At 35.1% G+C, this 23,261-nt stretch overlaps 2 protein-coding genes across 4 annotated transcripts in view; both read left to right on the top strand.

Annotated features, from left to right (window-relative positions):
- Positions 1-23,261, top strand: part of LOC127848717 (blood vessel epicardial substance-like) — a 273,254-nt gene that overhangs the window by 157,620 nt on the left and 92,373 nt on the right. The window lies entirely within an intron of this gene.
- LOC127848698 (tyrosine-protein kinase FRK-like) overlaps positions 1-23,261 on the top strand; it is a 98,327-nt gene that overhangs the window by 14,484 nt on the left and 60,582 nt on the right. For all 3 annotated transcript variants that reach the window (XM_052381297.1, XM_052381294.1, XM_052381296.1), the window contains exon 2: positions 3,200-3,257. In XM_052381297.1, coding sequence (XP_052237257.1) covers positions 3,242-3,257 — 16 coding nt within the window. In that variant the 5' untranslated portion in view covers positions 3,200-3,241. The remainder of the gene's footprint in view (positions 1-3,199; positions 3,258-23,261) is intronic.

Below are 23,261 nucleotides of genomic sequence, written 5' to 3'. Positions count from 1 at the left end.
ATACCAAACAAATTAATTCATGCCCTGGACAAACCAAACATGAAATAGTTTGCAAAATAAGCAGCAAGTAATTTAATTTAAATCGAATCGAAAATAATCGATTCTGACCATTTTGTATCGAAATCGAATCGAATCGAATGATGGGTGAATCGTTAGAGCTCTACTGATGACAATTAAACAAGTATAAGTATTGATTGGCGTCGACAAACCGGTAACCGTTAAATTAAAAAGTACATTAAAGACGACGTCGGGCATCATCATCACACCTTTATACTGTAAACAATTAGTGTAAACATATTTTTAAAATTTGTAAGTTATGAATATTTAAATGCAGCTGGTAAGCAATTAATTACTTATGGCGAGTGAATTGGGAAACAATAATCTTTAACAATTTTATGCTGTAGCAATTTAATTCCAATACATGTTTATTTCATCATGTCCCTGTATAGATCTGATTTACAGCCACGTGATAATATTTGCTGCTTCAAGTCCCTTTATACGCATCTACAGCGTACACCATTCACTATACATATACGCCATGTAAAAACCCGTGTTTTCATAAGACCGCGAAATTTGTGCCGTCGCCTGTCAAGTTCCAAGCATGGAAAGCGTGCGTGCTGCATGAGACCATGTACTGTAACAAAATAAAGACGCGCAAATCTGAACATATACCATGTAGTATTTTATAATGAACAATTTACATCGGAATTTATGCACACAATGGAAAATTATTGGCCAATAAAAAGTTTAGAACAAATACGTCAAATTACGACTAAAACTTGGCGGTAGATGATTTATTTAAGAGCCAAAAAGCACAAGACTACCTTGTTTGACAAGTTCTTTGGTAAAACAATATTTTCTAGGCGGGGGAGGGGGCGGGGAGGATCGTAGAGGAATTACTCAATACAGTCAATACATGAAAATTAATTTAAAATGACATGAAAATAAATGAAATGAAGCATTTAATTTCATGTGAAAAATATAATTTGTTTATTTAAATGTGGGTTGCTTGATAATTTAATAAATGCTCGTTGATACCAATACATTTATGGTAATGATTATGTTGTACATTCTTTGTTAGTCTCACACACAAAGAGGAAGGTACACCCATATATAGAGCTCATAAGTCTATCATATGGGTCGTCATCGGAACTTGGAAAATGGCTACTTTTTTCTTTATGACAAAGGCATATATTGACTGTTCAATAAAAAAAGGGCAATTACCTGAAATTTTGCAAAGTTTCTCTACAGAATATCTTCTGAACTACTTCATTTAAATTTAGTCTCATTTTAAATAAAGTAGATCAGAAGATATTCCGTAGAGAAACTTTCAGGTAATTGCACTTTTTTATTGAACAGTCAATATATGCCTTTGTCATAAACTGTAATTGTAATTGTTTCTTAATCAAGTATCATTTCAAAAATAAAATAAACAACTAAAGGCTGAAATAAAATGGATGAATTCATATTAAACTGTTCCGGCGATATTCTCTATATTTTCTAAACTGATATATTTCTTTATTAAATTTACCAAATAAAGTGTAAATTTTAGATTTAATTGTAACACAAGGCCGCCATTATGGATTAAGGGCGTATCGTCATGTATCGACAAGATCATCAATGTTAAAAGTAAGACGTTATAGTTGTGTATTTGCTCTATATTGCCTATGCCGTTTCAAGGATTTTCATGACACATGACTCTATTGTTTTGGTTTATTGGACGATGTTTATAAGGAACTATTTGATTACGCTTACTCATACTTCATGTCAACAGGTTTAGATCTTATTGTTGCGTCAAGTCAATATCTACTTTATTGTTTGGAGGGGTTTCATTAACCATGGTTAGAATGAATGTATTTCGAATGATGTACATAAACATTAATTAAACATGCTAAAGCAAGGTCAAGGTAACACGTGAAAAAAGCCTTTTTTTAAATAAAACGATTTTAATCTCTGATATCCATCAAAGGAATGTTATGAAAACTTAATCAAACACTAACACTCAAAGTCAAGGTCACCAGGTCAGAGTCATAAAAATCTCGGTGGTTCCGTGTTCTTTGTCATCCACATGTGCTTGAAGTGTTTTAAGCTAAATTATCATAACTAAGTAATGTAATGATAAAGTCTTCAATTAAGCCTAAGCCAAAATATATTGTTCATTTAATCCTTAACAATATTTATCTAAGGTATTACTTTTCTCTAAAAGTTCAGGAGTAAATGTTTGAGGCTGAGTATTTGTGGTCCAGTACGATGTTTTCAGTGTCAATACGTTGCATGTAAAATCGAGCACATGGGAAGCACAGAACACCTGTTTCGTCATTCAAAGACCAATGTTTTGTCGAGAGACACAGTTGGCGGGAAAAACATATCTTACAACGACATATGAACCGATCTCGACAAAGCAACTTTTGATAACTTGAATGTAACGGATGTCATAATTGATAATCACTCGTATGAACTTGTCTTTTTCCAAGAAGTTCACATAATTAATGCATATATTGTAGATGTATTTGATTAGTTGTTCACATTCGTAAAAAGCGAATATCTAATGTAAACTTTGTACAGAGTGTGGCCGAAAAAGTGCAATTCGTAAAGATTCGAATACAATAGTACTGTTTTCTACTACCATCTTGATATTTGTGACCGTTAGTTTTCGAATATATATATATATTGAAATGCGTTCCTCTCTGTAATTGTAATTTATGTAACGAAAGCAAGAGCGATGCTAAGTATGTCCAAATACAAATATTTGAAGGATATTGACCATATTTTATACCTGGTTTATGCCATTTTGTTTTTGGTCAATGGCGTAACAACCAGTAAACATTTTATGATTTCAAACTTCAATCATACAAATGACATTGAAAATATTAAATTGTACAAAATAACTATTTGTGTTACCATAGCATATTGGAAGGCGCGAAAACAACTTTATTAAAAAAGATCGCTTAAAAATTACATGATTGAACAATGTGATGCCCTCCCACTTCCCTCCACACACCCTCACAAATATATAGATGATTGTATTTCTATATGGTGCGGCTTCCTTGTGTGCAAACCAGTGATATATTCATCAATATTAACATGTTTAATAGATCTGAACAATTTTATCCATTGATCAATCATGAATACTGATAATCGCAAACATTGGGAATGTGAAACTCGTCTATTCGAATATAGTTTTATTTTCTGTTTACAGGCCTTAACCTACTATTGAACAACAATTGAGCACGTTCACATAATGGGTGGCTGTATATGTAAGTATATTTCACTTTAAGCTTGGTAAGAATACATAACAATCAGTAACTGTGTGGTGTTCAATATAAAATAGGGTTACACGTTACAACAGAGAATACAAAGGCTATTAAAAAGGAAGTTTCTTTTTTATTAGCTATTGTGGTTAGTCCGTATCCGTGACATTTCTTCTTTATCTTACGAGTGCCATGTGTTGTATGCCGTGCGAAGAGTATCATGCCATGTCAACAGTTAGCTCGGTTAACCTCCGGGGGATTAGTTTTTCTTTAAATCTTGATGAAACGTAACTTGAAATAATGTGCACATTTTCCAAATAAAACTATATCAGATTACGTTAAACGTTTAAACAAAATGTCGCTAATTAATTGATGGCTAATTTTTACTTCATAACGTTAAGCTAGTAATTATATTATTAATTACGGATTAAAAATGACATTTTCGGATCATTATTTAACTGAGCATTCTTGATTACATGTCAAAACGTGGTAATGATGGTCTGTTGTTTTAAATATATGTGTTAAAGAACATTTTCCTTATTTAAGAAAAGTTATGATTAGCTTGGGATTGTTTGTATGAACATGATCTGCAAAAGGACATTTTTGAAAGCTGTTGGTGCTTGTTTCTTTGATTGAGAATGATACGTTTACATATCCAACCATATAACATGTGACGTCATGACAAAATCAGCCAATTGCATTCAGAATTCACTTTAACTACTTCCTTAGACTTACTGCTGTTCACCGGTTGCACAATATTGTCACAATACTACGTTTTAACTTGGTAAAATGTTAAAGAGTCAAAACATTTAACATACATTTTTATCACTCTAGAAGCCTGGAGTAAATTGGTCAGAATGTTTATCGTGCATTTACTTTGGATAAGTTTAAATCTGGTTGCACGAACTTACCAACTACGCCAAGAGGAAACATTGTATTCTCACTATTAATGAAAAAGTTAATCAGCATTTTGATCTTAACAATATCAAGGACAGTATTATCTGTTTATTCTTATAAAAATAATCCCCAAATAATCTATCTGTCCGCCTAATGAGATGTTTTACATTTAATACTATGTTTATGACTACAGTACATGTTGATTTATTGATAAAACTTCGGCAATACACGTTGCCTCTTTGTTTGATCAGCTTATATGATCAATGTATATGTATATATATATAAATCACAGGTGTTGCTGACTGTTTTGGTATTATTATTAAAGAACGAAAGAGTTCAATCATTGCCATTTCTAGATTTGAATAAATTGCAATAGTAGATGTTAATAATTGTGTGGGAAGTTAAAGATACATTTGTATGCAGCTAGAAAATTTGCACAACATAGCTCGTTTATTTAACAACAACTTTTAAACAGTCCAGGATTAAATTACACTAATTGCATAGCAATACAGGGCAACAAAGAAATATGTGTTGGGAGAACAAAAATAACCCATATTCTTTCTTTTCATCTCAAAACTCAATTAATGTCGGAAAAGACACATTTGGAAAATTTATTTGTGTTCAATATATTTGTAGAGTTTTATCCCTCCAGCAGCACTAATAAAATGAATTATGCGCTACTCAAGAAAAATGCCATTAGTTTCCTAAAAAGGCAGGTTAAAAAGTTTAAATGCATGTTTATTCATTTTTAAAGTTTTATCTTTCTGGCAGCAATTTGTTTTGGGCGGCAATTCATTTAACAAATTAAAAAAGGACCATTAACACTTTTTATGTAGAAATTATCCGATACAAACTATAGAAAGCTCCATTTAACCTTCTGGTAAAATATAAGTTAAGTATTATCCCTCAAACAGGCAATCTGTCTAATTAACGAGCTTTCAACGGACGAACAGATGGAAGGATAGGCCAATCAGGGAAAATCTATGAAAATCTAAAAAATAGTTAGCGTTTTTCTTAAATGTCAGCATGAACAAATTCATGGTGGTTGAATGTGTGACATATTTAATATTCATAGGAAAGCATTCATGTTTTAAATTACTTAGTTCGGATTTAGATTTTGGAAGTTAGTAAAAAAACGTAAACTGATTAAAATATAGTAGTTTTTGTTTTGTTAACACGTTTTCATTGATCACGAGAATCACTGCATGACAATCTATTATTTATAGTACGTGTAAGTTATTAATATGTTAAGAATCCCCACTTCTTTGTGCAGATTTCATCTTTAAACACATAGACATGTATTTTCGATTCTGGATCAGCTCATCATTGAATGCATAAGTTCTTCGGTCTTATATGTTGCTATTCAGACATCATCATATCAGATATAGCTTACCAAAATCCGGATGAACAACTATGCTAAAATTAAAAAAATAACGCATTCATACTTTTCAAACAACAAACACAACATTGGAACTGGAACTGTAAAATTCTACTATAATCCGGACACGAAACTTTGGTTTGATTAAGCTTAATATATAATGTCTCATGGATTAAGCCAAACTAAGATCATATTGTTGATGTATAAAACTGTATATTTCAATAACATGCGCATCAATATAAAGCATAATTAATTATTTACTGAACAGAACAGATTAGTTTATTTCGACTTAAGCATATATATATATATATATATATATATATATAGCTCATCGTCATAAACATAAATATGTAATAACAGCATAGCATGCGTTTCAATTAAATACAAAACATACATCATTTCGCAGACATATCAATTTAAAATAGGAAAATACAGCATATTGTAGTGAGAATGTCACATGGATGAGGTTAATACAGAATGTAAAAATGTAGTTTAATAATAGCAACACGTATAACATTATGTAAGCTTATTGTCTTTGTGAAAAATGTATACTTTATCTTAGATATATAAGACATGTTCTCGCATTTCAAAGCCTTTAAAAAAAAACATGGCTAGTTTTATTAACACTTTTTTTCTTTGAGCTATTAAGTAGTTTGATAAACTTAAACATGTGTGGGCGAAATCTATAATACATTGGGATTAATATTTCCCTAACATCTGCATAGTAAGGACATGTACGAACAAAGTGATATTCATCCTCGATATCATTAAGGTTGCATAAAACACATTGTCGTTGATCTCTTACCATATTCTGGTGTCTGTCCGTTTCAATAAATAATTTGTGAGACGACAAACGGAATTTAGCAATAATGTTCCTATGTTTTTTTATTTTCAAATATCAAGATAAACCGATCTTTCGAATACTGGTTTTAATTCCTTATATAGAATCATTTAATTAGATGATGTGACACTTATATGCCAGTTAGTGATATACTGGTCTCGTAATCTGTTTTTAAGTAACGGGATAAATTGATCAGAGTTCACAGATTCGGGACATAGCCATACATCGTTAAAACCGGTTTGATTAAGAATATCCCGTACTTTTGATGACCAATTGTTTGTGTTATGTTTGCGTTCAATGTCTTATCTCTGTGATAGAACAATTTGTTTTAGAATAAAATTACCCTGCTTTACAGAATTTAATTTCAAAAAATATTTAACCATTCTGGCATATCTGTCTAAATACAAGGGGAATACAACCAACCTCGGCATATAGCGATAATGAGTTTGTTGACATCTTTACATTTAATATTCTTTTACAAAATTTAAAATGATTTCCGATTTGATAAATCCCCAAACCTCACAGTTATAGTTTAAATTTGATGATACATATGCCTTAAATAAATTTAACATGATATGGTACGTTCATGTCTTTTGTTAGAGAGAACAAAGAATGCATTGCTTTTAAGGCTTTGCAATACAGTGTATTTGTTGCGGCCACAAATGATCCACCGCTTGACATGACAAATCCAAGGTAATTAAAATTGTTAACAATTTCTATTTCGTGACCGTTATATGTCCCTCCGGTGTTTCAGAAAATAAAGCCGCGTCGTCAACTAATAATAATGGGTACATGTATATTAATATTTGATCTAGTGTAATTTCGGCGTTTATTCTATTTTGCAAATCGAATTCGATGTCGTTAATTAAGAGAGAAAACAATATGGGCGAGGTAATCTCCCCCTGAAATAGGCCGACGTTACTACTAAATATGTCTGATAAGCTACCCATGTGTTTAACATGTAATTTTACTTTATCGTACATGGATCGAATAAGTGTTAAGAGTTTACGGTCGATGTCCACATTAATCATCTAACTCCATAATTGACCGCGATTGATGACGTCATATGCCTTCCGGTAGTCAGTATAGCAACAATATAGTTTATCTTTATTCTGAAACTTTTTTCTATAAGAGCATTAAGAATAAATAGTGCATCGAACGTGCTACAGTTTGGTTTAAAGCCAATCCGTTAGAATGTCATTTGTTTCTACCCATTGTGTAAGACGGTTATTTAATATGCTTGTAAATAATTTCGCAAAACAACTTATTAATGTAATTCCTCGGGTCTCATATGTCTCCACGTTTATGAATTGGTATATTATTCCGGACGCCCCGCTGCGGGGAAAACGCTTTTTATCAAGTATGTAGTTAAACAATACTTCTTACGGCCTGACGGTGAGGTGGATTGTTTCCGTAAAATATTCATATATGATAGTGTCACTCGCATGAGCTTTATTGTTTTTCAACCGTTTTGTTGCCCTTATAATTATACCCCCGTTACCATTGGTAAAGGGGGCTATAAATGAGTCACTTTGTCGGTCTGTCTGTCGGTCGGTCTGTCGGTCGGTTTGTTGGTCTGTCCCGAAAGCTTGTCCGGGCCATAACTATTATAGTTGTTCATTGTGAGATTTTAAAATCATTTGGCACATTTGTTCACCATCATTGGACGGTGTGTCGCGCGAAAGAATTACGTCGATATCTCAAAGCTCAAGATCACACTTTGAGTTCAAAGGTAAAAAATGGCCATAAATGAGCTTGTCCGGGCCATAGCTTTGCAATTTATTGTGAGATTTTAAAATCATTTGGCACATTTCTTTACCATAATTGGCCGGTGTGTTGCGCGAAAGAATTACGTCGATATCTCCAAGGTCAAGGCCACACTTTGAGTACACAGGTTAAAAATGGCAAAACATGAGCTTTTCCGGGCAATAACTATGTCATTCATTGTGAGATTTTAAAATGATGATTTGAGTTCAAAGGTAAAAAATTGCCGTAAATGAGCTTGTCTGGGCCATAACTATGTCGTTCATTGTGAGATTTTCAAATCATTTGGAACATTTGTTCACCATCACTGGACAGTGTGTCGCGCGAAAGAATTACGTCGATATCTCCAAGGTCAAGGTCATACTGAGTTCAAAGGTCAAAAATTGCCATAAATGAGCTTGTTCGCGCCATAACTAGGAAGTTCATTGTGAGATTTTAAAATCATTTGTTCACCATCATTGGACGGTGTGTCGCACGAAAGAATTATGTCGATATCTCCAAGGTCAAGGTCACACTTTGAGTTCAAACGTCAAAAATGGCCATAAATGATAATGACATAATAATTCTTAAAAATCGCCAAAAAATAGATTCTCTTATTTTGTGAAGATAACATGCAACATAGTCTGTGTCAATGCGGCACGTGGGGGTATACGTCACGTCTGTGACAAAGCTCTAGTTTCTTCTGTTGATATAGGATCATCGAGTTCGGGTTACGAAGGTTCTGTTTATCTAACAGGTAGTCTCCAAATCGATTCGTAATTAGGTCACAAGTTGAGCGCGGGGTTAGGGTTTCAATATCTGGGACAGTATCAAAATCAGTTTCGCTTATATACCTATCATTTTCGATGTAATCGGCTTTATTTCCTGTTCGCGAGTTTTTGTCTCAAGTTAGAAATACCTTTCCTTTGGTTTGATAATAATTTACATCAAATTCAATAGTTTGAAAAATATCATTAGTATACAAAGAGTGGACAGGGGAATTTTCTGGTTCAATATGTACAACACATAAATATACATCTCATTCAATATTAAACAACTGTTTATCTAATTTAAGCCAAACAATGCAATCAATGTAATTTGTTTTACTAATGTAACACCTTTACAATAAGAGTCTTTATGTAAATCACAATACCACCACTCGAGCGCTTCGCTCTACGGTGTTGCAATCGTCTGTATGAGTGCATAGGTTTGCTATAGCGTTTTAGATCTACGGTAGAGTTTTTATTTGTCCAAGTTTCAGTAAGACATATAATATCGTGGTAGTTGAGAGAAGATGAACACTTACTATCTGAGCATTTAAATGTAGTTAGTCCTTCCACATTACATGTGACAAATTTAATGACATCCTCACTAACGTCCTATTCCTTATACACTTGCTTGTCTATATACAGTTTGTCAATTTTGAGATACTCCTCTTTTCCCTCGGATCTTGTCTTTCTCATGATGGTTATAAGCCTTCGTCGGACCTACATCACTTCCCATGGATACTGCTCGAATATTCCAAAAGGGGTACCTTTGAGTTGCTTCGAATCCTTGCGGGCTCTTTCCTTGTCCGGGTAGTATGCGAATTTCGCAAGAATGGGGCGCACTTTATTCGGCTGGTACCGGCCTATTCTATGTGCCCTGTACAGCTTTTTTCCGTTTGGGCGTTTTGCACGTGAAGTCTTTTTTTCAATATATTCCAAGGTCAGTTATTTCAGCTTGTAATTTATTTTTGTGAAGGATCACTGACTTCTCGCGGCTTTGCAAGTTGCTCGTGGATTTGAGAGTTGAGTCAAATTCACTCTGTTTTTTTTTGTTAAGTTCTCCATCATACTCACACTGAAATCATACTATTTTTCCTAATTCCTTTATTCGGGTTTCAATATTATTCATCCGTTGTTCTATTTTGTCTATTCTTGAGACTATGCCCGATACTTTTGATGAATTTGATCAAGTTGTGATGTTTTTTTGTCAACATAATTTAGCATTTCCAAAATTGATGATAAAATGTCCGAGCTTGGCGGCGGCGGCGATAGCGTTGCCGGAGGTATAAACCCATGTCATAGGTAATAATCCAAATGTTCACTTAAACACTTTCATTATTACCACGTTTTTTTCCTTAAACTTTCAACTTTTTTTGATTTAATTTTACTCCTTTACAATTTTAACCCGCCATGTTCACGCATGCGCAAAACTTTCATTTTACATATCACGCAATAGCATCAAGGTTAAGACCATATTTGCAATCGAAGGGCAATTTTTTACGGTTTATAATCACTTATCCGCATAATAATTTTCATCTATAACTAACAAGGCCCAAATGTCAAAATACACAACAGATTGTCAATCCTTTACTTTTGTATCAAAATTGGTGTCATAATGGAATGTCGGACATTATTCATGCTGAATTGTTTTGTTAAAAGACAATCATTTTTAGTCAGACTATGGTATATCTCATAAATGCACACAAATGAAACGCACTCTTGTGGGTGTAATTTTAGCACATCAACTTTCACAATAACATAAGGTCTTAAAGAAAACGAAAAATTATTTAAGCTTAAAACTAAACAGCTAAGCATTATTTGCATGTCATTCAGTAACTGTACATATTTATTAAAACAATTCAAATGTCAGCCATTGAATCCTTTATTTATCAATTTAAAATAAAAGATTTTTTATTTTTACACTGATATATAAATATAATGGGATTCGAACTGATGAATATAAATATGTGTACATAATTTATTTCAATACTTTAAATATTATAGGATTTAATCTGTTGATATCAACATTTAAGACAGTTTGCTAATTAGTAAATATTATAAAATTGCTACAGCATGACTACATGCATTTAAAAATGCCGCCTTTACATATTTTCTTTGATGCTTTGTAAATACATTACCCTAAGTGTGCACACAAACAAATACCAACATTTCGATTTCATGATAATATATTGGAATAACATTTTATATCATTAAAGGGACCTGTTTTTTTTCTTTGTTCAATTTTATTTTTGTTTTATACTGGAGCTGTTTAGTTCTGATGTTTACATTTACTTTAATTTTATTCTTGTTTTATACTGGAGCTATTTAGTTCCGAAGTTTACATTTATCTATCAAAAACATTTAATAACAAACTTCAAAACATTATAAAGAAGTAAAGCATGCCAAAATCTGTGAAAACGTCCCTTTAAGAGAGTTGACATATAAATCACTTCATTCAAGTAACTGTTTATTAGACACTTAGAACACTCACTAGCTCAACTAAGTTGCCTTGGTCGTCATTGCTTTGACAACCAAGGTTTGCCACCTTGTTAATATGGTAGCGCAAGCCTTTTTGGAAGGGACAAATCTTCGATTAGTCCTTGACGGAGTTTGTGTGACCTCATTCTTCACAGGTCAGATGGCGTTGCATTTCCTCCACAGATGCAACGCAATCCTCCACTACCAGTTGTTTTATCATGGTCGCCACGTCGCTGTATATTCGTTGGGATAGCCCAGCATTCTGTTGAAGATAAAATAAACAATTTCAATATTATTTTCAACTATTTCAATGCTGTGTTTAATCATCACAAAGCGGTCATTAATATAAACTTGTATTTTGCAAACATGACCACCCAAACGTGTCTTCAAAATATATTACAAACTCAAATTTTGGTGATTCAAAAATACATTTAGTCATAAGCAACATCTGTTTATAATATAAGTAAGTGTTGTTGATTTTTATTATGCAACCAATGTTTGAGAGCATGAAGTCGTGATAGAAATTTATTTTAAATATGCATTATGAATCACACAGTAACAGGGCAGGCTCTTTTATTACCATATTTAACCTTTGACCCCTTAGAACACCTTTACCTTTGAGGCAGAGAGACAATTGTCTGACATGACAACCCTTCTCCTCGTGAGGCCATTTGTGAAAAGTGATTGTATAATTGTATAATGAATTTCAAACTTCAGTCCAGACAGGCTGTTTTATGGCCAATATCGACCTTTGACCTCCAAGCATAACATTAACCTTTGAGGCCAGTATAGGTATGTTAATCCCAACACTTGTGTGTTGATGGTAATATGTAATTTTAATTTGCATGATGAAGGACAAAGATACAGATCTGGCAAGCTATGTTTGGATGCACGCACACACACATCACGCACGCCTGCACGCACATACACCCACCAACTGTGGCTGTTTTAAGAAAATTTCTGGCAAGCACAATCCAATAAATTCACATGTTACAGCAAATGAAACAACAAAAGTTTAACTTTACAGAGTGTTACTTCATGTATAAGTACCTTTCAAACTGTATGGTATTTGTGTTTGATGTTGAGAAACACCACCATAATCTTCTTGATGCCTTTGCTAAGGTCACTCTTCACACTAGAAGCAGCCATCTTTTTTCCAGCTCGCTTGATGTTCACTTGTATTATTAAATGACATAATGTTGACAACCAATACAGTGATGAAAACAAATAATGGCGCAAACATGATGGGACGTAGATGTTTGATTTAATTGCAATCATATCTTCTTTATGGGAAGTTTAAGAGGTATAAATTTAACACAAAGGATACAAATGTACATTTTGTAATAAGTCGATTATATAACCAGTTGTTAAACTATTTTTGTACATTGATGCAATATTATGATTTTTTTCGAAAGTTTTGCGATTGCAATAATACAATATAAATTTAATGTTTTGAAATGCTTGTGGGTAAATAATGAAATAAAAGAAACAACAAAACAATTAATTTCTTCTGGGGTGAATATCAACACTTCCTTCAGAATGATGGTAGCAGGACAGTCCATTTTTGGACGGCTGCACTGCATGCCTTGTTTCCTTTTTAGCATATGAATGTTGCTAAGTGCTAACTTTCTTTGCCTGAAAGTATGTTCATGCCTGTTTAAATGTATGTGCATGAACATGAATATTTGATCTGATATGACACAGATTTCAGTTTTGACAAATCTTTAGACAAATTATTCTTTTAGAACAGACGCTGAAAGCTTAATTTAATCATAATGTTAGTCTGTATAAAACAAAGGGTAACTGTTTACTCTTCATTGAATGATCGGATCACTGTTTAAATTTTACTAAGTTTAAAGAACTAAATCTTATATGTATCTGTGTATAAGACTAGAGAAAAAGAACAAAACTTTTATGTTGAAGTTCTGCACTGAAATCGACGTCATTTTATGGATAATTTGGAAATCCTCTGTCCATCATTACCCCGTAAAATTTGGCATAACATGGCCAATGTGCTATATTGAAGTATCAAAGTTTGTATGTGTAGTGTTTCTTCTACAGAATACACTAATTATCACCATTAAAAGAACTCCATTTAAGGAACAAACACCATTGATACTGGTTTTATTTACATCCGTTCTCGTCGAGCATACAAAACAGTCTGTCTGGTGTACATGCTATCAAAGAGGCATTCATGCCGAAGGCGTGTCCTGCGAGTAGGCGTGGCCAGTACAAGCTACACCACAATCCCTCCTTTTTTTTCAAACCAAATAATGCATGATCTACAAAAACATACTCTAAACATAAACCCACACGTTCACAAACAATTCATAATAACAAATTACACCATGCATTTATCAAACAATCTAAACGTTATTTAAACAAAACAAAACATCACAAATGAAAACATTTTATCAATGAAAATAAAATAGCATGCCGCTAGTACGTGCAATGTTCTCACAAAGTACGTGCAATGTTCTCACACAATTCCCCTTAATCGTTAACTTGACATTTACGAGCAACCAAACTGGCTGTTAATCAATTCCATTTTATAAGCCATTTGACACCCGGAGCATGATACACATGTCAGTTTAATTGAAATTTACTAGCATCCGCGGGGTAAGCGCCACGTGTGCTGTCTCTATTGAACACATGTTTAACCGTAAATCGGTACGGTTGCAGCCTAAAACCCCATCGCTCAAGGTTTTGACCTTGGTCCGTAAATGTATTCAAGTGGCTTGTGGTCAGTAAGAAGCTCGAACTCGATACCATAAAGCCCTGGATGAAAACGCTCTAATGCCCACACTACGCTTAAACACTCTTTTTCAGTTTGTCAGTATCTCCTCTCAACATAAGTTAAGCTCCTACTGGCATAACTTATTGCGCGGTTTTCGCCATTTTTAACCTGCACGAGCACAGCACCTAGTCCTACTGGACTCGCATCGACTATGACCTTTGTCGGCGCGGTTTTATCGTAATACCCTTATGTTTCGGCACATGCTAGCCTTTTTTTTAATTCTTTGAACGCGTCCTGCTGAGACTGACCCCATTTAAACACCGTTTTCTTTCTTAACAGATCATTTAACGGCGCGGAAATCGTAGACAGATTCGGTATGAATCTTGCGCTAAAATTCACTTGACCGAGGAAACTTCGAACCTCGCTCGCGTTTCGCGGCTCAGGCGCGTTTACTACAGCATCGACCTTGATCTGCGTTGCCCATATCCCTCTCTCAGACAGCTTATGACCCATAAACACTAATTTATTCTTGTAAAATTGACATTTTTCCTTGTTTATACCTCGGTCACACTGTCACGAACCAGAGCTACGAATGAGCTACGATTCAATCGGCTACGAATGACTACGAAATTGTTAAAATGCGTAGGCCGCTACGATTTCAGTACGGAGCACAACGATGTGAGTACGGATTTCGACGAATCTACCATCAAAATGTTGGAAAACGAACAAGGAAAGGTACGGACTGCTACTGATCGACGCGATTTAGTACGGAGCGCCACGAATCGGTACGATCAAACCAATAATCCGCTACGGTCTGGTACGATTATGTACGATGCTACGCCAATCAGTACGATCTAATTACGGATCAGCTACAGTCTAGTACGGGTAAGTACGAACTAGAACGGTCCGCTACGAAGCAGTGGGATTTGCGACGGACTGGTACGGACAGGTAGAAACGAACTACGATTGAACATTGCGCTCACAGCCTCTTGTATTGTCATACACAAAATGCCTCCCAAAAAGAGAACATGCAAGCGACAGCAACAGCGCGTAACAGAAATAATGGAATCAGCCGTGTCTGGGGAAGAGTCTACCTCCTCCATCAAAAACCAAGAGCCGGGAGGAACCAACCGCCACTCCACAGATCAAATAGTGTTGAAGTAGTGTTTAAAGTAGAGCCTCTCTTGTTTTCCACGGAAAGTGGCAAGATTTCCACCTCTTGGAACCTGCAAATTATCCATGTGAAACCCTTCTCTCCAAGCCCCTGTAATGACTTCGTGGGCATCGTCTTCTTGGTCCAATTGAATGTTCTGATCACCAGGATATCTTACTCCATTTTATCACATGCTATACCCTGTTTCCAATGTAAAACAACCAGAGCTCCAGATACATTTTCTGACTAATTGAGTAAATGCCCACTACTTTTGAGTTCAATTGGGTATTTTCATTTTCAGTTGGGTACAAAACAAGTCTGTACCCACTACTTTAATTGACCATTGGGTATTTTTGTATTAAAATTGGGTATTTTCATTGTCTTAAATTTTCACCTGAATGAGCTGGTTGAAGTTACACTCTTAATTGATTAGTTTCAGAGATCTTGTGTAATTATGTAGATGTATCCATAATATACAGTCTTGATTTAAAAAAAAGTTCGACAATTTTTTCCACCAGTTTTCTTACAATGTAAGCACTGTCAGCGCTTGCCTCCGACACAATATCGTCAAGAATTAGTTTCACTATATTTTCCGCTTCTGATTTTGTTTTGCTCGTGGTTAAATAACTTAAAATTGAGTTTTTTTGTGCCTGGGCTACGATATTTCCCTTTTTACAGCCTCGTGGATTCGACATTTTCACAACAATAACACGTAGTTACATAGACGCCTTCTTCCAAACATATTATTGCGATGAAGGTTATACTGAAAGCGCTTGGACGAAACCCAAAGAGTCCGGGTATTCGGACCCGGGTATTTCCGGGACAGATTTACTTGTTACACAGAGGAAAAATGCGATATGCGTAATCAGCAATTTCAATTGGGTTTCGGTACGCAGAGTTTTATTTTTGTATGCGTAATCGACAATTTTACATTGGGTATTTACGCAAATACGCACCTTATCTGTAGCTCTGAATACAACCATAACATATTTTTGTATATTACACATGTGTAATTCAACATTTGTAAGCGTTTCATTGGCTTAGTTTTCGTTTATTGACCAATCGCATTTTGTTATTTTGCTTTGTAAAAGCCGAGGCATTCCAAATGACAACAGGAAATGTAAACAATATTCGAGATTTATCATTATGTTTGCGTAAATATTTATTAAATTTGCTCATTTAAAAGCATGTGATAAAAAAGATCTGACACTCGTTGTCATATCATACCATATTTTATTAAACTCGTCCAGGCTCGCTTACTAACACAATTCCTGAACTCGTTTAATAAAATATGGTATGATATGACAACTCTTGCCAGATCCTATATATATTGTGAAGGCCAGGGAGAAGAACTCTATAAGACCGTGTCTTTCGTTCCAATCCCATTTGAACATGTACGTGTTATAAACATTGTTGTAATTCTATGTAAACACATGTGCATTTAAAAAAAATTAATATGTAAAAACTACACGCATGCGAGAACTATCGATTTAACCGTGTCTGGTCTTTGTGGCAGAATAGACATTAAGCATCGGAAGCGCTTAGCGAGAATACCAAAAGCATTCTCCACAACTATCCTGGCTCTAGACAGGCGATAGTTAAAAATTCGCTCGTCCTTCTCAATGCCTCGTCGAGAGAATGGCTTCATGAGCCATGTCCTCATGGCAAATGCATTATCTGCGATGATATAGTATCCTATTGGTATGTCGTCACCTGAAAGAGGTGTTGCTTCTGGCATGCCAATCAACCCCCTTTCGATTGCAAACTTGCGGTCGCTTTGATTCCAGATTTGTGCGTCGGACCATCCTCCTTGCGATCCAATATTTACCCATATGAATTGGTAATTGGCGTCCACAAGGGTCATCAGCACAACAGAATGGTAACCTTTATAGTTATAGTATAATGAGCCACCGTTCTTGGGACATCGTATAGCTACATGTTTCCCATCTAGAGCTCCAATGTCGCGTGGAAATTGCCATTTAGCCGCGAACTGATCGGCTATGGCCTTCCACTCCTCAGGCTCAGTAGGAGTCTGGATAACATCCCCAGCATATGCTGAAAGTATGGCCTCACAAACGTCCCGTACAATACTACATATCGTATTGTATGCAACACGAAACCCATACATTAATGTACGGTAAATGTCCCCTGTGGCCAAGAACCTTAAGGTAATTGCCAACTTCAAATCTGGATTGATGGACTGTCTGAGCCAGGTGTAGTTCTTCGTGATCCTGGGACCAACGACCTGTAATAGCTCATGGAACATATCATGGAACATATCAGGCCCAATTCTGGTGAAGTTTATAAAAGTCGGATCTTCAGCCATCAGTTCGGCCACCAAAGTCTCGTATTGGCCGAGAGCGGGTCGTCTTAAAAGCCAGTCACTTTTCCACCACCTCCCTTTTCTTCTCTGACCTGATAAAGTATGCAATTATTGATGTACAAATATATATTATTCTTAGGAAAGTATTTTTAATTTTGTATTTTATTATGTCGGCTATTAATTTAACAATTATTAAATCACGTAAAAGTAATAGCAAGATTCAAAAGGCATAACGGGCAGACACCTGCAAATAAAAAAATGTATTACTAGTAAGTTCAAATTCTTATATTTTCAAAATAAGTAACCTTTAGCACAAAGCTTTACTAGTTATACGATATTGAATCATCACTACCTCTGTGCATATCGTCAAGCAGCTCGACCACGTTTTTTTGTGCCATATCAATATCCAAGTGTAACACATTTATCGCAAACGCAATTTGCTGGCGGTTCATGATTGAGATCTCAACAAATGCAAGTATGGTTGCTTTAATTTCTATGATGCATTTCAGTAGTAATTTATTGTATTGGACCGTACATGTCCGTACTGTTTCGTGCTGAAATGTAGTACATCGTAGAAGATCGTGCAAATTCCAGCCTATCCGTAGTACAACGCACTGGAACCGTGGCTTTCCGTAGTATATCCGTGGACTAATCATAGCTAATACGTAGCGTAACCGTACCGCTCCGTAGTTCTTCGTATCAATCCGTAGAAGTCCTTAAAAATCTTTGGGCATACGAAAATGTACGGACGACTACGGTGTCGTTACGAACTAGTACGGATCAGTACGGTTTAGTACGGACTGCTACGGATACGCTACGGTCGATACATTCGTAGCATTTTTTGAACATGTTTAAAATTTGTCAAGAGTCGCTACGGACATCCAAAAACTACTACGACTGATCACGGATCAAGTACGGTCCAGTAAGGATAGCTACGAACTGGGCCGAAAAGTATTCGTAGCTCGTTCGTAGCTCTTATTCGTGACAGTGTGACCGAGGCATTAGTGTAAACCCTTTGTCTCTCAGTACACGTAGAACATTATTTAAACACTTATAATGTTGTTCTATCGTGGCAGTATGGACAATAATGTCATCGGCAATGCTGTTAACACCCTCACAGCCTTGCAATGTTTTTTGCAAAATCATCTGGTACATTTCTGGAGCACATGTTATTCCAAACATTAAACGTTTATACCTCTATAGTCCACTGTGTGTTGTAGACGTTGTGATTTTTCGCCATTCTGGGGACAGTTCAATTTCATGATACGCGTTTTTAATGTCCAGTTTGCTGAAATACTTGCTGTTATTCATTTTCTGCAACACTTCGTCAACTGTTGGTATCGGATACCTAGTCTTTTGTATGGCTCTGTTTGCCTGCCTCATGTCAACGCAAAGTCGAATGTCGCCATCATTCTTTGGTATTATGACGACAGGGGACACCCACTTCGACGGTCCACTTACGAGTTCAATGACGTCTGAGTTGAGTAATTCTTTGATTTTAGCTTCCAACTTCTCCCGTACCTGATATGGTACACGTCTGGTCGGTTGTACTACAGGTTTTACAGCCTGATCAATGGGCACTTCAAGTTGATAAAGTCCCGCAAATAATTCGTTGTAATTATTAACAACATCTGATATTTCTGGGGTTTCCATTTGACGCACTATTTAAAGAACGCCAAGTCGAATAGCTGTATCCCAGCTTAATAAGGACTGTCCAGATCCCTCAATGACAACAAATTCTGCATCATCTACCGCTACATCCTTGTAAATAACCGTTTCCAAAATATACCAGCAGTCTTCAGTGGTTCCTTAAATCCATAGGCATACAGTTCTGGTTTCCTTGGCTCGTCCGTGCATTGTATGTCATTCCGTTTCAAGAACTCCCACGTTTTCCTATCCACATTGTTGCAGCTGGAACTGGAATCAATTATCGCCTTTATTTGTACACCACCAATTTCTACCATTATCGATGTTGCTGTCGGGTACTTGTTTTGTACAGTAAACGTGAAATGTCCGTCGTCTGTTGTGTTCCCAACTTGACGCACAGTTTGCGGCTTCTATTTCGACTTTTCACCCGATCGGCATTTAATCGCAAAATGTCCTACCTTGCCACACTTATTGCAGTGCTTTCCACGCGCCGGACACGTGCTGTCTTTTGCAACATGACCCCGTTTCCCACATTTAAAACACTGAACGTCATTTTGTACATGATTTTTCCGTGTAAACGTACCTTTTGTTGTTCGGTTTGTTGTTGTGTTAACCGACTGTGGGTTTTGCTTAATGCATCTTGCCTGATGTTCGGCATTTTCCAATGTTCTCGCAATAAAACGCAATTCTGTAAGGGCTAAATCAAGTCCTTTTTGGAGAAGTTTCCGTCTTAGTTCACTTGAGATGCATTTTTCAATCACCTGATCTCTAATTTGTTCATCTGTTCTCAAATTCACACGTCTCTGCTTTCTGTCGCAACCATGTAATATATTGATCGACGGATTCTGTCGGCGACTTATCTAACTTCCGGAACATATGTTTTTCGTAAGGAACATTCGCTTGTGGCGCGAAATGCTTGCCTAGCGCATCGACGGCTCTAGCATAAACGTTTGCTCCCACTCCTTCCGGCAAAGTATAGAATACATCCTGTACTTCCATGCCTGCCATGTGAAGCAACAATGGATGTTTAAGGTCATTGTCTTTAATTCCTTTCCCAACAACATACAGCTCGAACGCTCGAAACCACCGTTTCCAGTTTGCCGCTTATCCCGACGGCTCATCATGCACATCAAATCAGGGCTAATAGTCGTTTTCTTTTTCCATCATTTACGACAATTTAATTGAACGTTTTATATCCTCGTCGCCAATTGTAGTGTTTCTTCTACAGAATACACTATTTATCACCATTAAAGGAACTACATTTAATGAACAAACACCATTGATAGTCACTCTGGTTTTATTTACATCCGTTCTCGTCAAGCACACATGCTCTCAAAGAGGAATTTATGCCGGAGGAGTGTCCTGCGAGTAGGCGTGGCTAGTGCTAGCTACACCACAGTATGCATAATAGAAACCTGTGAATTAAGCTGATTCAGCTAAATTCTTATTTAAATTCACAAAATGCCGTCAACGTTAGTAAAGACTGATTTATCTGAGACATTACTATTGCATCGTTAATGACAATAAAGGTTCTCCATGATAATATCAGCCAATCATGCACAAGGTGCTTAGGTAAGCTTAAAATCAATAACAAGCATTGAGGTGAAGTTTACCATTTTTCTGATTCATTACCTTCTCTTTTTCCAGTCTTCTCTTTTTATTCTTGTCTGTACCATAATGGCATTTAAGGACCTGGTGCCCAAGGCTTACATACATGTAAGGGTTCAACCCATGGACCCAATATACCTTATGGTTGGATGGATTAACAACTGAAAATAAATTCGTCAAAACAGTTTTCTTCATTTTTTGCTTTTGTAAAATTCATGTATAAACTTTATTTTCAAAACATTTAAAATTGACATGACTTTTAGAAAATATGTGCATGAAATCAGCTCTGAACTTCTTTTCATGTATTATAATGAACACTAACCCACGTTAGTGCTTAATTTAGTATTTTATGGGTACACAGAGGTGTTTTGATACAAAATATCATCCCAATTTTATTACTGCTTAACAAGCGCCCTCATTCTGCGTATTTTCCTGTTAAAGTTTAGTAGTCTAGGTACAGAGATATTTTATAAGGCATATTAATGTTTTAATTGGGATAGACAGAGTACATTAGAACAGGTTAAGTAAAAATCCCAGTTACTTGTTTGGTCAATATATTACAATTGTGCCATTCAAACATTGATATTGCAACTTAAAAATCACCTTATTTGGTGGAAAACTATCAATATCATTAATTCATAGAAGGTACATAGAATCACAGTTTTCTAAACAAAACAAATTGAGTAAAAATGTTTTCACCTTCACAAGTCTTTATTTAGCGATCTGATTTTAAATTTGAAAGACTAACTATCAATTAGGAATTTTGTGACATGATTTGGGAATAGACAATACTTTATGCAATTGGGAAGAAATTCTTTAAATTTGTGAGGCCCAATCAACTCTAAATATAGTCTCTATTAATAAAAGTCATAAGCTCTCTTTTAAGCATGTTTGTTTCAAGTAGCCTGATTTCATGCATATTCAGCCACATACAAACTTTAAAGAATTGTATAAATATATTAAACACAATGTATTTCAAACATTTAATAATTTAAGGAATATATGGGCGTGGCAGAATTTAAAAGTGCCAGTGTAAATTCAATGGTGAATTAAAAATAATAATATATAAAGAAAGTAAATTCCTGAAAGTTTTTTAAAATTTTGCTTTAACATAACTCATTATGAAGGAAACTTAAATTTAAAGTCACAAGAGCTTTTTGGTACAACTTCAAGTGAATCGTTTATTAACATATTAATAAAATACTAAACAAACAGGGCTGCTAAATTCATGTTAGTAAACGTGGCTATCAACACATGACTATCAGCACGCGTCTATCAGCACGCCGCTATCAACACCTGGGTATAAATATCAATGCATTCAGAATAGTATATGCTAATTGTACTGCTGTTTCTTAATACTCAATAAATAAATATCAATGCATGCAGAATAATGTATGCTGATGTACCAACAGTTGATAAGGTTAATTCACATTGGAAGTTAATTGTGTTTGTTTAAAAAACACTTCTCATAGTAGGGAAATGGGAGCATTGTACATAATTAGATAAATTACAGGAGCTCTTTTCTTTGCAAATCACCAATTATCAATATCAAAATGAAAACATTGGACGATAACTAGATGACTAACAGTAGCTCTTGTCAATGTCTTCAAAATGGCAATATTGGATTGTAGTGTGTTTCTTCGCAAATCACCACTAGTCAATATCAAAATGAGAACATTGGACGATAACTAGATGACTAACAGGAGCTCTTATCAATGCCTTCAAAATGACAATATTGGAAGGTATTATGTTTCTTTGCAAATCCCCACTTATTAATATAAAAATGAGAACATTGGACGATAATTAGATCAATCACAGGAGCTCGTGTCAATTTCTTCAAAATGACAATAATGTTAGGTATTGTGTTTTTTTTTAAACAGATCTTCTTATTAGTAGCAAAATGGAAACATTGGACAATAATTACATGTCTAACAGGAGCTCTTGTCAATGATTTTAAAATGACAATAATGGAAGGTATTGTGTTTTTTTTAACAGATCTTATAAGTAGAAAAATGGAAACATTTGACGATAATTACATGAATAACAGGAGCTCTTGTCAATGTCTTCAAAATGACAATAATGGAAAGTATTGTGTTTCTTTGCAAATCACCACTTATTAATATCAAAATGAGAACATTGGACGATAATAAGATTAATAACAGGAATTATTGTTAATCTCTTGAAAATGACAATAATGGAAGGTATTTCGTTTCTTTGAACGACACCTCTTATTAGTAGCAAAATGGGAACATTGGACGATAATTAGATTAATAACAGGAGCTCTTGTCAATGTCTTTAAAGGGACAGTCAGCCAGATTGACGAAAAAAGAAAAGTTCTAAAATACCGTATTTTTTTACAATTATTAGTTTATATTGATTAAAATATCACGACTGGTATATTACATTACTTGAAAAATATTGTTAAGTTTTCATATTTT

This window comes from Dreissena polymorpha, chromosome 10, assembly GCF_020536995.1.
Source record: "Dreissena polymorpha isolate Duluth1 chromosome 10, UMN_Dpol_1.0, whole genome shotgun sequence".
Lineage (NCBI taxonomy): Eukaryota > Metazoa > Mollusca > Bivalvia > Myida > Dreissenidae > Dreissena > Dreissena polymorpha.
This window is presented reverse-complemented; position numbering and strand designations above follow the sequence as displayed.